The sequence below is a fragment of the Aspergillus puulaauensis genome, chromosome 1 (genome assembly GCF_016861865.1).
Source record: "Aspergillus puulaauensis MK2 DNA, chromosome 1, nearly complete sequence".
Taxonomy (NCBI): domain Eukaryota; kingdom Fungi; phylum Ascomycota; class Eurotiomycetes; order Eurotiales; family Aspergillaceae; genus Aspergillus; species Aspergillus puulaauensis.
Window position 1 is genome coordinate 2,919,783 of NC_054857.1, and position 14,744 is coordinate 2,934,526.

Consider the following 14,744-nt stretch of genomic DNA (forward strand, 5'->3'; position numbering starts at 1 on the left):
CGGTTCATTGAAATTTAACTGAATTAATTGCACCCAGCCCTTGGCACATAAAACTGATCCTCACACGTCCAAAGGGAGCTCTAGAACCCACTGCGTCAAGCGCTGGTGAAAAGTGTCCGCCGTCTCCTCATTGGAGAGCAATTTGTTCTATACTTTGAAATGGGTTGTTCGATATCTCCCAGAGAATCAGTTGTAATTTGAAAAGTTCGGTGCTAACACAGTTCGAGTGTGCTGGCGCTGATGTTGGCACTATCATAGTTCCATATTCTGGTGTGGCATATGGGCACCACATGTCTTCCGGATTATGGTCTTGGGGCAGTAATCTAGACGTAGTGGGTTTCGGCATTATAGATGGTTTGCGAATGCTGGAGAATGCGACACTGTTTGCAAACTTACACCGGTGTAGGCTGGCGAGTATTGTGGGTGGAATCGTGGAGATAACAGTACTTATAGTAAAGGCAACTATGATAGCACTGGTAGCTCCTCCAAGCTTTGTGGCACGATGGTTGATAAAGCTTAGCAATGGCTCACGGCCTCTGGGCACTCTCATCCTCCCACAATCCAAGACTCCATCTCCACACTTCAAACCACGGCCTCGCTACTAAGGGTTCTAGACTCGTTCAGAGACTCTGCCGTTCACCGACGGGAGTTGACGGGCTCCTGTCCTCCTGTCAGCTGAATGCATTGTCCTGTGGGGACCAGCACCCATCTCCACGATTCCCACAATTGCTTCATCTCTCTCTGTTATCCTGTAGCCCCTATTCCCACAGCATCCATTAGCCCGACACAAACTGTCTCGTCACATGGCCATTAGTCGGTTTGGAGAAGGCATTGCGCAAACTTGTTTGCTTTTGTTGGCTCTTATACATTTGTACTAGCACGATGGCTACTGTATCTGACGCCACGGGGACTTGGGTATATCTATCCCCCCCGTTTCTCTATCCGGGGCTGGTGGACCTTCCCTTACCCCAGATCAACCGTTTTTGATCTTCTTCGTCCCCCCGTATACTCCATATTTTCTGCTGCCTTTTGTTGTCCACGACGTACCGTAACACAAGATGGCGTCCACAATAACAACGGTCCCATCTCATTCGCCTCCCACCAGCAAGCATGATCCGAATTCAGAGAAGGGTGGCAGCGAGTTTCTCGAGGACTCAGAGAATCAAGCCCAGGTTTCTTCTTCTGAACTAGCTGCTTCACGTCTATCCGAGGCCCATCGCGAATATCTTCTGCAGCGTCATGGAACCTTGGATTTGGATCCTCTTCCAAGTGCGTTGCACGCTGATCCATACAACTGGCCGACATGGAAGGTAAGTATATTCATAATCCCTGAATGTTTGACATACTGTTAACCCATGCTCCGTTGTTCGTAGAAAGTTGCAAACCTTATCCTTGTCGCCTTTCACGCATGCATGTCCACTTTCACGGCCTCTATCATTCCTGCGTACGAGGACATATCTATCGACCTTAGTGTGTCTATTCAGAGAGCTAGCTACCTTACTTCTCTCCAGATCGCGATACTGGGAGGCGCACCCCTGTTCTGGAAACCGTTGTCCAATCGATATGGCCGTCGTCCGATATTCCTACTGTCAACCATTCTAAGTCTAGTCTGCAATGTTGGTTGTGCCAAAAGCCCAGACTATGCCTCAATGGCAGCATGCAGAGCATTGACTGCGTTTTTTATTTCACCGGCAGCAGCTATTGGAAGTGCAGTTGTAACAGAAACGTTTTTCAAAAAGGAACGAGGTCGATATTTGGGAATCTGGACGTTGATGGTCACTCTAGGAGTCCCAGTTGGTAAGTCCCCTGGTCAACTATTCTCAAACGTCCTTGCTAATGTTGAGTTACCGCAGGTCCTTTGATCTTTGGGTTCGTCGCAAATCGCGCAGGATATCGCTGGATATTCTGGGTTCTTGCGATAATCAACGGAGCACAGTTCATCCTGTATATCTTCTTTGGCGCCGAAACCCGTTTCATCAGCAGTGATCAAGACAACTCGTCAACAAGTTTCCGCAGCAAGTACCTCTCTTTTCGCCGAATAGATCCCATGCCGCTGAAGTTCAGCGAATTCTACCATCCTCTCACGCTGGTCATCCGTCCAACAGTTTTCGTTCCCGCTTTTGCATATGCCATGGTCTTTTTATTCGGCAGTGTTTTGATCACCGTGGAAGTTCCCCAACTCTTGCAAGAGAAATTCGGATTAAACGCAGAACAGCTCGGGCTTCAATTCCTCGGTGTCATAATCGGCACTATCCTAGGCGAGCAAATCGGAGGCTCCATGTCCGATGCTTGGATGAATCGTCGCACGCGCAAGCTCCAAACAAGGCCAGAACCAGAATTCCGTCTCTGGCTTAGCTATCCTGGTATCGTCCTAGCTATAGTCGGAGTTATAGTGTTCTTGGTCCGCACGCAGCAGGCTCCTGAAGGACACTGGCAGGTTTCACCAATTGTCGGCACTGCCATCGCAGCATTCGGCAATCAACTTGTCACTACGGTAATGGTCACATACGCCGTTGATTCCTATCCCCAAGACTCTGGTAGCGTTGGGGTGTTTGTTACATTCGTTCGACAGATATGGGGGTTTATCGGGCCATTTTGGTATGGATGTTTTCTCCTTCCGGTGTGCATATGTGGATATATAGCTAACTCTCCGATAGGTTCCCTGATATGTTCAGTAACGTCGGCGTTGCTGCGAGCTCGGGTGTTGCTGCTGCTCTTATGTTTGTATTTAGTTTTTTGCTGATTATTCCAGTTCATGTTTCTGGGGCGAAGTGGCGTTAGTGCAACGACCCTGGGTATTTGTGGTCGAATATACATCTGTACCGTTTCGATATCGTTGTTCGACACATGACAAGTGTTGAAAGGCAACCATTGCGCTTTCACTGAACCCCATAGGCACCAGAGACTAGTTATTAGGACCGAATTCACCTATCTAGCTAGACTGAAATCTCAGCCGATAGTACGTAGTAGAATCTCGGGCTTGCGGAGATCGAGATACGGGAAAATAAGCATAAATTATCCGAAGCATAACCGTACTGTGGTGGGGCAATCGAGGAATAACTCAATTTTCTCCATTCATTGGCCGGCTTCCTGATAATTAAAGTATCTATTTCATATCGTCCCTAGCATTATGTCGCACGCAAATTGCAAGACAGAAATTGTGCACCGCGGAAGTGGGAGTCCGGGGCGTCAACAAGCTGTGGCCGGTGGTGAGATCAGACAGGAAGCTTGTGTCAATCTTAGCGCGGAAGAGCGCGACGTTTATCCACCTATAGACCGGCCCAGATCTCATATGAAACTATCTTCTTCCTCCAGACCGAAACACACAAACAAACTTCTTTGTTCCTGAAACGAAGTCTTACAAACACGCACTTAACACACTCGCCATGTCGTCCCCCGATGACGGCTCGTTGTACAAGCCCTACGATCAGTTTATTCTATTCGGAGACTCGATCACCCAGTTCTCTTCGAACCAGGAGCAAGGGTTTGGGTTTCAACCCGCATTGCAGGATGGTTAGTAGTTCTCTTGTGGTCTTCTCGTGGCCTGATTTATTGATCGTATGGTCTTGCTGACGCCGTCGTAGCTTACTCGAGGGTCCTGGATGTCATCAATCGCGGATTCGGGTGCGTTCACTACTAATTCCCGTCCTCTTTGATGAGAGTTTGAAACGGGAGCACGGCATGATTGTTCGACTGACCCTGGATCATCTCTGCAGCGGGTATACCACTGCGCATGCTGTCAAGGTGTTTCCGAAGTTCTTCCCGAGACCAGAGACCGCCTCTGTCCGGTATCTGGTAAGACTGGGCTCGCTAAAACCACCTAGGAGAACTGGTGTCTAGACTAGCTAACTTCTGCTACAGGCAATCTGGTTCGGCGCGAACGATTCATCGCTCCTTGAATCCAACAACAAACAGCATGTCCCATTGGACATCTACAAGAAGAACCTGGTTGGGATCGTTCAACACCCTGCAACAGTAGCCCAGCAGCCGCGCATCCTGATTATTGCGCCAACACCCATTAATGAATACCAGCTGCAAGGGTTTGATGAGGAAAAGGGCAACGTTCATCCCACGCGGACGAACAGGCGCACGAGGGAGTATGCAAAGGCCGCGCGTGAGGTCGGAGACTCTCTGAATGTTCCAGTCGTTGATCTATGGGCGGCTTTCATGGCAGCGGTCGGTTGGAAGGAGGGACAGCCTCTTATTGGGTCTAGGGAAGCGCCGAATGATGAGAAGTTCGCAAGTTTATTCACGGATGGTTCGTGCTTCTGCCCCCACCTCCAACTTGCGCTTGTGAAGTGTAGCGGAAACTAACTTGTGAGTGAAGGGCTGCATCTGACGGCAGATGGTTATCGTCTTGTATACGATGAGGTTATCAAGGCTATTAAAACAAATTGGCCTGACCAAGCACCAGGGGAGCTTCCCCAAGTATTCCCGCCGTGGATGGAGGCTCCGAAATGATCGTGTGGCTGCGGGAGAAACTCTGCTGCAGATAGCATTTAGCTAAAACTTGGATAGAAATATTTAGAGATTGTGAATGGAGAGGAGAATATCCGAGTTAAAGATAGAAATCAAAAGCGGTCTAGATTTTGGATTGCTTCCGCCAAGGCTGTGATGTAGTGTCGTCGATGTTACTATCCCCTCACGATTTCTTGTCCCAACATCCACTCTGTGTGGCCTCTTGTCCCTTTTTCTAATTTCTCAAGCACCCGCCCTTTTTTTTTTTTTAACTCCGGCTCTTAAACCATTACTTTAATCTATAAGCCGCTGGCACTTACCTCTCCTCGAATTATAATCAACTCCCCGCGGAGCAAATTCGCTCTTGCCCCCTCCCTTCGAAACCGTCGGAAGAGCAGCCTCCTAGCTCCAGCCTGTGCCCAGTTTCAGCGTCCCAAAATACTCCGGACCCTAGAAACCGTCTTCCCATCCTCGCATTCGAGTACTACTGTCCCCAGTTCGTTGCTCTTGAACTGGTCGCTTGTATACCCTCGCTAAACCGGCTTCTCCGCTCCGAGACCGTCGCCCTTCATCTGCGCCTTCGCATACCCTTCGTTGACCGTTTCAAGCCTTTCCTCATTTCCATATACCATTTTCCAATTCAACATCGTTTCTATAATACCGTCGCAATTCGACTTTTGATAAGTTAATATCTTGAGAAAACTACCACATACCTGTTCATAGTATTTCGGGTGGACGGCCGTTGGGCCGTCTCACAGTGTACGAGGGTGGAGGAGTTTCAGCGGTAACGTGGCCTGGCTAGAAGTGAGGGTCAAACGAAAAGGTATTTGGTGTCGACAGCAACAGTGGTGCTTGCTGGGATTAATCTTTGGTGTGTATGTCTTTTTCTCAACATATCGGGTGAGACTTCCTCAGGCCACTCTTTGCTCAACGTCTTCGAGTGATTTTGCCCTCTCCTCCCACAAAGCTATATCTGCTTCTTCTTATTCTTCTTCTTCTTCTTCTTCTTCTTTCTCCGCTTCAACCCGGATAATGGATGCGCAGTATCCCTTTGCTTCACGCGACGATATCTGGCGCGTTTTTGAAGAGTTGAAAGATATCCACGCCACACAGTTTGAGCAGGCGGAACGGATTGCGAGACTTGAGCGCCGAAGGGACGAGGATGCAAGGTTGAAAAGTGTCTGGGGACCTTTATCACCTTTTCCGAGCTCTGTAGGCGGTACAGTACCAACAGGTATGGTGTTCGTGCATGTTCCTCTTCTGTTTTTATCGGTTTTCGCTAATCATATATCTTGTTGCCACAGAACCCATTTTCCCATCTACTGCCGACACTTTCAAGGGATTTGATCAAGGCCAACATCACGGCGTGGGTTCCATGGGACTGGATACTGAAGAGGAGCCAAGACGGGGAACGTCAAGGGCAAATAGTGTTCGGTTTGACGAAAGTGCCATCCACGGGTATTATGGGCAAGCCAACAGGTCAAGTAGTGAGCTTCCAATACGGACCGGAAGCGGGATGGGGAGTCTTCCTCTAAGTGAACGATCTCTATCACATCGGTCAGATGGGAGGCAAAGCTCGTCGGGACATTCCCATCACTCTGCTCGGACCAACAGCTTGGGGTTAGAAGCAACTAGCAGGATGATGAGTTCGATAATGAGTGACTCGTCTCTCATTCCCCCACCAGGTCTATTCCTCTTAGGGCCCGTCCCAGCGATTATTCGGTGTTGGATGACCACAAATTTCTCTAACGATTCACTTCTTTATGCGGCGGTTTGCAGTGGGTCGTACAAGTCTTGGCTGGGCTACCCAATGGTTCAAAAGCTAGGTCTTGAAGACCAGCTGGTGCAGGAAGTGGACTCGCAGTATATCAAGCTCCCAGTGTACCTTCCCGAAGCTAGCGTGCACCAGGCGTCATCACGATCCAGTAGCCCTACGCCCCAAGTTCCTACATTGACAATCCGCTTTCTCGTTCATCATGTCGACCCCGGTGACAACTCCGTCCAGATCATTCTTGGCAGTGATATACTCCGTGCCCATAACGCCGACATTTTGTTCTCGCAAGACAAGATCATTATGGTTGATGATGAGAGGAATAAGGTTTCCATCCCTCTGGTACGACCCGAAAGTGACTCTGTCTTTAAGAGTCTACATACGACTTCAAGAGACACGAGCTCAGGATACATATCTCGAACGTCACTCGAGTTGAAGGGTGATCGTCCTGATACAGATAATCCCTCTGTTCTTGGTGTCATTGGGAAACCTATTCAGCTTTCTCAACAGGCTCCTCCAGTGCCCGCTTCAGGTCGAGATTTTGCTGAAGAACTTAGGGATACTTCGGGTGATTTAGAGCACGGCAAGGAGAACGGCGGGCACCAAGCGCCGGCCAAGGCCACTATATCAGTTGATACGCAAGCAGGTGGTGTCTCAAAGGCGGAGCCAGCTGGGGTATGGGGCTCGTGGAAGCGCGACTCAAAAACTGATCCGAATGCCCCTGGAGCGGGGAAACCCTCTCGACCGCGTACGATGAAGGTGCTACGGCCGTCCAAACCGTCAAACCGGTCTGTCTCAGCTACAGCTCCTGGTAGCTTCAGCAATGAGGCTACAGGCCCTTCATCATCAGTAATTTCGCCCGATGGTAGTCGAACGGGGAAGCCACTCGCTCCCAATCCGATTGGAGGTGCCTCGGCCTTCCCGTGGCTTAATTCGTCCTGAGTTTCCCAACGGAATCCAGACATGCCTTGATTGAAATACACCAAGGCATGGTCTTTCTTTGTGGCGAACTAATATTCCCAACGGCTTTCATTGAATACACCTCGGCTACGTACAAAAGTTTTTTGGATGAAGGCGCTCTGTCTATTTAATTAGATTACGTTTTCATACTATGTGGTAGCAGGCTTCTTAATGTAGCAATACACCGATGACAAGACACGCATCACTTATAAGTCCAATCTTAGATCTTTGAAAGCTTTTCCAATGCTTCCTTAGTCTCGTCCTTCGTCTCCTTCACAAGTCCCGTAATCATCTTGAAATTCTTGTCACCGGCATCCGCCAGAATCTCAAACAAAAGGCTCTCACTCGTCGTCACAATCGCCCCCGCATCCCGAAGCCTCGCCAGTGCAATGCCTCTCTCCTCGGGATTGACACTGCTCACCCCATCAACAAGAATATACACCCGATGACCCTTCTCCAAGAGGTCCAGCGTTGTCTGAGTCACACAGATATGCGTTTCAATTCCCACAATGATCGCATCAATTGGTGCCTCACCCTTAGCGGGAACCGGAAGCAATTGCTCAATCTCCGGCGTGATCATCGAGAATAAAGTCTTGTCAACGTCGGCGCGCACATTGGGGCCCTGCAGGTGCTCTTGCAACTTGGGGACCGTGGGGCCGAGGCGCGCGCGGTTTTGGGTCGTGATGTACGTCGGGATGTTGAGCGTGTTAGTTGCGCGAAGGAGTTTGGTCGTTGTTGTTACGCTATAGGGTTTGGTTTTGTCGGTTAGTAGGTATTCGATTGTCTCGGTCAAGAAGGGTGGTGGTGGGGTGGCGGGGCAGGAGCGCACATTTTTGGAAATTCGAAGATCGCCTTTTCGAACTTTTCTTGCATGTCGCAGATACTGTTAATTGATGATTTGTTAGCACTGCGAATAAAATAATAATACGTAGTATATATATATATAAGGGCAGTAGCGTACAAGACTGCTGGGTTGCCTAGGATGTTTCGCGGTTAGTGGGGGGCTTCTTATTCATCGATTGATTGGATTGAGGGCGTACGGATGCGACAGGCTCTAGAAACGGCTGCCATTGTGTATGTTAGACGTGGTATATAGGATAATTGTTCGATGGACAGGTTGATGGAAAGGGGAAGAGTCAAAAAAAAGGCACTGAGGACGGATTATTTCGGAGAAGATACGCGGGGACATGCGGGGAAGATAGTTACGAGCTTGAGGCCTGACAAATAAGGCTTGCGCAAGTTACTTATCCAAGCACGTGATAGTTAGAGAACGGAGTTTGCTCGGAGACAATGGAATAATGGTGACATGGTCTGAGGTCTGAGTCCGAGTCCGAGGCTCCCGGGTCGCTGCCTTGCTGCCTAGCTCAATAGCGTGGGGTCTGTTGCTTTTTTTTTCATCCTGACTAAGAAGGAAAGAGTGGTGCTTGGCACAACGGTCGGTTCCTTTTCTTGATCCTGGCTTTCTTTCTCCCTCTCTTTTCTTCTCTCTTCTCACCACCACTCTCAACTTCACATATCAGTTTCATCTATTGCCATCAGCTTTGGACTCCGTTCCATTGTCAAAATTCACTGCTGAAGCTGTCGAATTTGTGTTCAAAGGTTTTTCGGCCCAAAAATACTCTGGTTAGTACTGCACAGTTCGGCTGTCAGCTCTCCATCGTCAACCAAGCGTCACAAAGAGTCTGACCGTTCGCCTACTTCGCTTTTTTTCCAGCAGAACCACACGTTGGTTTGTCTCTCTCCCCGCCAGAGAAAGCCACAGAAAGAAGATACCGAGAAGTTGTCTATGTATTCGTCCTGCGTCAGAGATTTCGACCACCACCTGCCGCTCAAGCTGCATACGTTTCGCTCTATATCGAAACCTTGTAGTTTCTACTCAAAGTCTTGTGGCTGAAACACCCTAAAGGGCCGCCTTCTTCGCTATTCTAGTCATTCTGCCTAGAAAACCGCCACCATTTCACCACCAACAAAAGTTCGAGTGACTCGCGGCGTATGTCTTGTCTCTTGAAGTTATCCTCCGTCCTGGTTCCCTCCGCTTCTTATCTTGTCCGTCAACTTTCTGAATCCGTTTGAAAAATTAAAAATATATTCCGTCTACAACCGTCATCATGGCTCCCAGCAACATCAACATTCGTCGTGATGTCACCGACCCCTTCTACCGTTACAAAATGGAGCCCTTGCACTCTAAAATTGAAGGCAAGGGAAACGGTATTAAGACTGTGGTCGTCAACCTGAACTCGGTTGCCCAGTCTTTGAGCCGCCCTCCTGCCTACGTCATTAAGTACTTTGGGTTTGAACTTGGTGCCCAAGCCAATGCTAAGCCCACTGATGACCGCTGGATTATCAACGGTGCCCATGATGCCAGAAAACTTCAAGACTATCTTGACGGATTCATTTCCAAGTTCGTTCTCTGCAAGAAATGCAAGAACCCTGAAACCGATGTCATCATCAAGGACGAGAAAATTATCTTGGACTGCAAGGCTTGTGGACAGCGCTCGGACGTCGATCCTCGTCTCAAGCTAAGCACCTTCATTGTCCGAAACAACACCTCAGGCAAGGGAGGGAAAAAGGACAAGGCTGCCAAGAAGGCACGTCGTGAACGGAACAAGGAGAAGGACTCTGCAGCCAACGGAGAGAATGGTAGCCCAGGTGACAGCAACTCGGATAACGGCGATGAGAATGGCGATGTCGCTCTGGAAGCCCACAGCGATGATGAGCTTACTCGTGCGGCCCAGGAACTCGAAGCGGATGAAGAAATTGAGGACGACAAGTGGGCTGTCGACGTCTCGGAAGCAGCCGTAAAGGCTCGTGCCAAGGAACTTCCTGATGACTTGAAGCGTGCTCTTGCCCTTGACGATGGAGACGACGAGGGCGCCGAAGGTCCTTCGGTTTACGATGAACTGGGCAGCTGGATTATCAGCACGTCCGGTGAGAAGGGTGGGGTCTCGAAGGTAGAGGATGTGGAAATTTACTTGAAGGCCAAGGAGCTTGGTATCGAGTCCAAGCACAGGACCCTGGCCGTTCTTGCCCAGACCATCTTCGATGAGAACATTTCCAAGCAAATCGAAGACCGCTCCCTTATGCTCAAGAAGCTGATCACTTCTGAGCGCCACGAGAAGGCCTTCCTTGGCGGTACCGAGCGTTTCGTCGGCAAGGAACACCCTGATCTTATTTCCAAGGTTCCAGCCGTCCTGCTCGGCTACTACCAGAATGATCTCATTTCGGAGGAAACTCTAAAGGCCTGGTGCTCGAAAGCCAGCAAGAAGTACGTGGACATTCAGACCAGCAAGAAGGTCCGCAAGGCTGCCGAGCCTTTCCTCCAATGGCTCGAGAGCGCCGAGAGTGAGGAAGAGAGCGAGGACGATGAGTAGATCGTCGAGCTCGCAGAAATTCTCATTGCTCAAGGAACTTCATGTTTTGATACTGCGACTTCTTCAGTTTCCAACTACCGTCACTCGTTCAAGCTTGTTCGCCCAGACTGCCAGATTTGAATTGTTGTTTTGCCTATTCCAGAACTAGGTTATCAGAATGACTTTATTGCTCGTAGTTCTAGTCCTGAATGGCAATCTCTGCTCTTTAGCAATTATCTTCCTTAACTCTAAGCAACCACTTTACAACTACGAAGACGCGCCTGTCGAAAGGCCGTGTAGTTTTCACCCCATAATTAGTTAACTAGTTGGCAAGCATCATTACGTCACCAAGATAGCAGTGTACGCAGACAGGGTCAAAAGCAGTATGTACTACGTACGTAGCTACTATCATTCTATCAAGGGGTTCGGGCGACTGGAATGTAATACCATAACATTGTCCTATCTATCCTAGAAGACCATCTCCGCAAATTTCAGTTGACCTCCAGCAAAACCCACCGATTTAAACGCTCCGGTATGACTGTCCGAAGGTTCATTCATTCTTGAACTCTTCTTCGCCTTTAACGTGGCTTGAAACTGGGCAATCTGCTGTTGGAAAATGAACCAAGTCAAGTCCGCGTTCCAGGTTTCCATGGCCTGGATGACCTTTTCAATAGAGCCGGCCTGCGTTTCTTCTGATTGAGTCGCGGGCTTATTGTCTTCAGGTAACCGTGCTGGGCGAGAGAAGTAGTATGTTGGTCCCGCGTATCGAGCTATCCACTCTCCAAGAAGGTGGCAGATTCGATCACCCACGGATAATGGGAGACGAACATGGGAGATCAATGTTAAAAATAACGATACCATCGCTCGCCAGAGCGTATGATGGGGTGTAAACGCGCGCGAGCCAGAAATTGACCCGGCTTTGGTAAGAGATAGGGACTGGATGAATCCCAGAGGTGGAGTTTGCGTTGTGGCAGCGAGCACTATCGGCTGATCATCGGCTTCGGCGTTTTTAAGCAACTGTTGGGTTTGCCGATCGATTACCTTGTCTGTATCCTGGCGTACTTTCTCCCAGGCACGATTGTATAGGCGCTCCCAGCGTGGGAATTCCGTTTCGACTCGGGATGCCATGAAATCGCCGGCGGATTTGAACATGGTTTCTACAGCTTTGCAGGCTGTTGTTGTTACAAACGTCTCCTCCTTGAAGTCGAACTCATCAGTTCCCTGTTTTGAGCGGTCTTGCGGGTTGTGGTTGCCGGGTGTGTCGTTCCCTATTAGTGCGGTTGAAGCAGACTGCGCACCAAAGGAAGAAGGGAAACTGATTCTCGAAACGACTGCCGGCCATAGATCATTGATAAGGGGTAGGAGGCTATTTTCATGCGCAGCGAGGACGGGAATGATGTCTATAAGTATGGAAAGCAATGACCGGCGAAGGTATGGCGATGGTGAAGAGAGGTGTGCGGGCAAGGACTTGACTATGTGAAGGAGAAGCGAATGCGTTTTGCCCAAAGGTTTTTCAGCATCATCAGGCTCACGAGGTGGTGGCAGCGGCTCATCCGATTCAGCTTTGTCCAGTATATCTGACAGAGAATCGCCCTCAGCGGCATTCGATTGCGCGCCTTCGCGCTCTTCGTCCCAAGGTCGGGTTGGATGAGCCAACCCTCTGCTGTCAGCTCCTTTGTACTCGGCATATTCAACTCTTTTGGCTTTTCGATGGGCAATGTCTCCGGCAAGAGTAGTAATGCTCAACCCCCGATACTGTTGTTTGAGATGGTCACGCGCGTTTTCAGTGCTACCATTTTCGATAGCTAGAATCGATGGGTTTCTCGTGCCTTCTTCGACAATGGCAGCCAGCGTTTTAAACATCAACTCGACGAGCCTTGGGTATCCATGGTAGAGATCTAAGATCCCAAATATCGAGTCCACTAGGTCATCTAGGTAAGGGATGAGTCGCGCACCGCATAATTTCACCATCATCAGGAGAACCTGAGGAGGGTAGGGTGATACATCGAAAGTATTCAATTTCAGAGCCACGGAGTTCACTAGGTAGTCGACGTTTTCGACAACCATGGTGCTGGTATCAGGATAGCCACAGGCTCGAGTGAGAATATTGAGGCAAACCATTGCATGCCTTTGAAGGGCTTGGTTGCTAGATGCTAGGAGTTGCAAAATCGGATACAATGCATCCATGAGTTCAGGTCGGAAAGCTTCCTTCAACTCCTCGGCTTGGAGGGCAACAATTTCTAGCGCAAGCGCTGGCACTCGCCAATCGCTGGTGCCATCAGATATTGGCTCGTTCAGAATTGGCAATGAGATGTAATATAGCTCTTCAATCATATTAGCCCTCGTTGAGTGTGGACGTGCGGGCTCGAGGTGATCTATTGAAATGAATTCATCAAAGCCGCTCATAAACTGCGGGGTATTCTTGAGGAACGTTGTGGCTAGCCATAACGGCGCGATGGTTGAGTTTCCTTGCTCATGATTGATACGGTTGACGACCAACCGTGTAATGTCACTAGCAGAGCTAGAGAAGTTGAGCCTCGCGATCATGCTCTGAAGGTCTTTCAGAGTCTGTTGTTGACTTCTATGGTCTAACAGCACTGGTGAGAACATAGAAGATTCTCGCTCAGGGCCAAGGACATCTACCGTTCGGTTTGTCGGTTCTGTATTGAGTGGCTGAAGCGCACTCGCCGCATTATTGACAATGACAGCGACGCTGTCACATAGTCCGGTTGTCAAGTTACTGGTAAGTAGATCAGACCCAGACTGAATTTCAGATAGAGCCTGGAAAGCAGTGGTGATTTGCTTCATGGCCCATTGTTTGGCTGTTTCATCATTGCTCTGCATTGTCCGCGGAAATGCGGTAAGCCAGGTGTGCAGAGATTCCTTGAGAGAATCTAGCACCATGGAATAAGTAGTAGCCAGATGTTTTAGAGACGAATATGCGTTATTCGGTGTCTGCTCTTCGTCTAAATCCGATAGAACAACGATGGTTTCGACTAGCACGGGTATTGAATCCTGTAACGTGGTCCGGCAGTCCTCTACAACCATAATGCACAGGCCCAATAGTCCCTCTTGAACCTCGTCTCGCCCATGTCGCCTTATTTGGATAACTTGGGTCAAAGCGAGTTTGATTTGAGTAGTTGTTGCCTTCAACCAAGACTCGTCAAGCACCAATCTTTCGTCAGCCTGCTGAGGCCGAGTGGACTTTGCCGGTAACTGTGCGTTCGCGTGGTCGTTGAGAACTGCTTTCAACATATCGGCGAGTATATTTAAGCATATCGTAGTTACTTTATATGATCGCCTGGTTTGAGTCGTCGGTTTCAGCACCTTTGTTAGCGCCGAAACGGTCCGGGGCATTATACTCGCGAGCACAACACGATCAGTAACACGACGATAAAGTGCCTGCAGAGCTTTTGCGGCAGAAATACAAAGCTCGTCAGATCTATCACTCCCAATTCCTTCAAGCAAAAGATACACTGTCTGATCAACGACCGTAGCAGTGCCAATCTCATGGTAAATCGTCTGCTCCGCTAGGGGCCCGGACAGCACGTCAAATATGGCATAGAGGCAGTCAAATCCCGCGATTTCAAGTTCGATAGAGGAAGATTGTGCGGGCTTGTCCCCATTTGTACTTCCCGGTGCACCACCCACAATCAATGTCAGTAAAATGACCAACTGTTTCCCCATCTGGGGAGACAGACATGCCTTCCATCCTTCCTTAACGAGTAAGCGGAGGCAGTTGACTGCCAGCTCCAGGACATTAACCGGCGTCCTCTTGGATTCATTGAAAATATGTGCCAGGGGGAAGAATGCATATTCGGCTAGCTTTTCATCCAAAGCATGCTTGCCGGCAAGTTCATCCAAAACATTGTGCACAGAATGAAGTGTCTTAAGGACATCACTGGGGCTAGCTTGGTGCCCACGAAACTTCAGTCCAATAGAACTTAATTCGACACATGGTTCGCGGAGCTTGCATTCGAATCAGCCTGTTGATCTACAAGACATGCAAGTTTGACGAAAAAAATACCTTCCGAAAAGCTTCCTGTCTGGAGTTATCCATTTGGCCTATGGGCATGCGGTGCGGCAGGGTTAAAGCGGCCGGTCCCTGTCCATTTGGTCCAAAACAATCAAGTATCGGAAGTCCACCATACAAGGCCCGTTGAAATAGCTGTACCTAAGCTAAACAGGATGTGATGAGAGAAGTT

The 14,744-nt window shown here is 49.2% G+C and overlaps 6 protein-coding genes across 6 annotated transcripts; 4 read left to right on the forward strand and 2 right to left on the reverse strand.

Annotated features, from left to right (window-relative positions):
- Nucleotides 1–1,058: 1,058 nt before the first annotated feature.
- APUU_11153S (putative MFS transporter) lies at nucleotides 1,059–2,781 on the forward strand (the record flags this gene model as incomplete). Its single annotated transcript, XM_041695135.1, has 4 exons — nucleotides 1,059–1,310; nucleotides 1,374–1,797; nucleotides 1,854–2,598; nucleotides 2,658–2,781. 4 exons carry the CDS (start codon nucleotides 1,059–1,061, stop codon nucleotides 2,779–2,781), a joined length of 1,545 nt encoding a protein of 514 aa, XP_041550519.1.
- Nucleotides 2,782–3,386: 605 nt separating this feature from the next.
- APUU_11154S (SGNH/GDSL hydrolase family protein) lies at nucleotides 3,387–4,461 on the forward strand (the record flags this gene model as incomplete). Its single annotated transcript, XM_041695146.1, has 5 exons — nucleotides 3,387–3,513; nucleotides 3,585–3,624; nucleotides 3,717–3,795; nucleotides 3,862–4,258; nucleotides 4,328–4,461. 5 exons carry the CDS (start codon nucleotides 3,387–3,389, stop codon nucleotides 4,459–4,461), a joined length of 777 nt encoding a protein of 258 aa, XP_041550520.1.
- A 1,029-nt stretch (nucleotides 4,462–5,490) lies between these two features.
- Nucleotides 5,491–7,171, forward strand: APUU_11155S (uncharacterized protein; the record flags this gene model as incomplete). The annotated part of the gene is made up of 2 exons (XM_041695157.1): nucleotides 5,491–5,692; nucleotides 5,763–7,171. The coding sequence occupies 2 exons, from the start codon at nucleotides 5,491–5,493 to the stop codon at nucleotides 7,169–7,171; spliced, it is 1,611 nt and encodes a 536-aa protein (XP_041550521.1).
- A 238-nt stretch (nucleotides 7,172–7,409) lies between these two features.
- APUU_11156A (putative isochorismatase family hydrolase) lies at nucleotides 7,410–8,260 on the reverse strand (the record flags this gene model as incomplete). The annotated part of the gene is made up of 4 exons (XM_041695168.1): nucleotides 7,410–7,932; nucleotides 8,019–8,072; nucleotides 8,151–8,166; nucleotides 8,230–8,260. 4 exons carry the CDS (start codon nucleotides 8,258–8,260, stop codon nucleotides 7,410–7,412), a joined length of 624 nt encoding a protein of 207 aa, XP_041550522.1.
- Nucleotides 8,261–9,297: 1,037 nt separating this feature from the next.
- APUU_11157S (translation initiation factor eIF5) lies at nucleotides 9,298–10,560 on the forward strand (the record flags this gene model as incomplete). Its single annotated transcript, XM_041695179.1, has 1 exon — nucleotides 9,298–10,560. One exon carries the CDS (start codon nucleotides 9,298–9,300, stop codon nucleotides 10,558–10,560), a length of 1,263 nt encoding a protein of 420 aa, XP_041550523.1.
- Nucleotides 10,561–11,007: 447 nt separating this feature from the next.
- On the reverse strand, nucleotides 11,008–14,614 carry APUU_11158A (uncharacterized protein; the record flags this gene model as incomplete). Its single annotated transcript, XM_041695190.1, has 2 exons — nucleotides 11,008–14,508; nucleotides 14,567–14,614. The coding sequence occupies 2 exons, from the start codon at nucleotides 14,612–14,614 to the stop codon at nucleotides 11,008–11,010; spliced, it is 3,549 nt and encodes a 1,182-aa protein (XP_041550524.1).
- Between the last annotated feature and the right edge of the window lie 130 nt (nucleotides 14,615–14,744).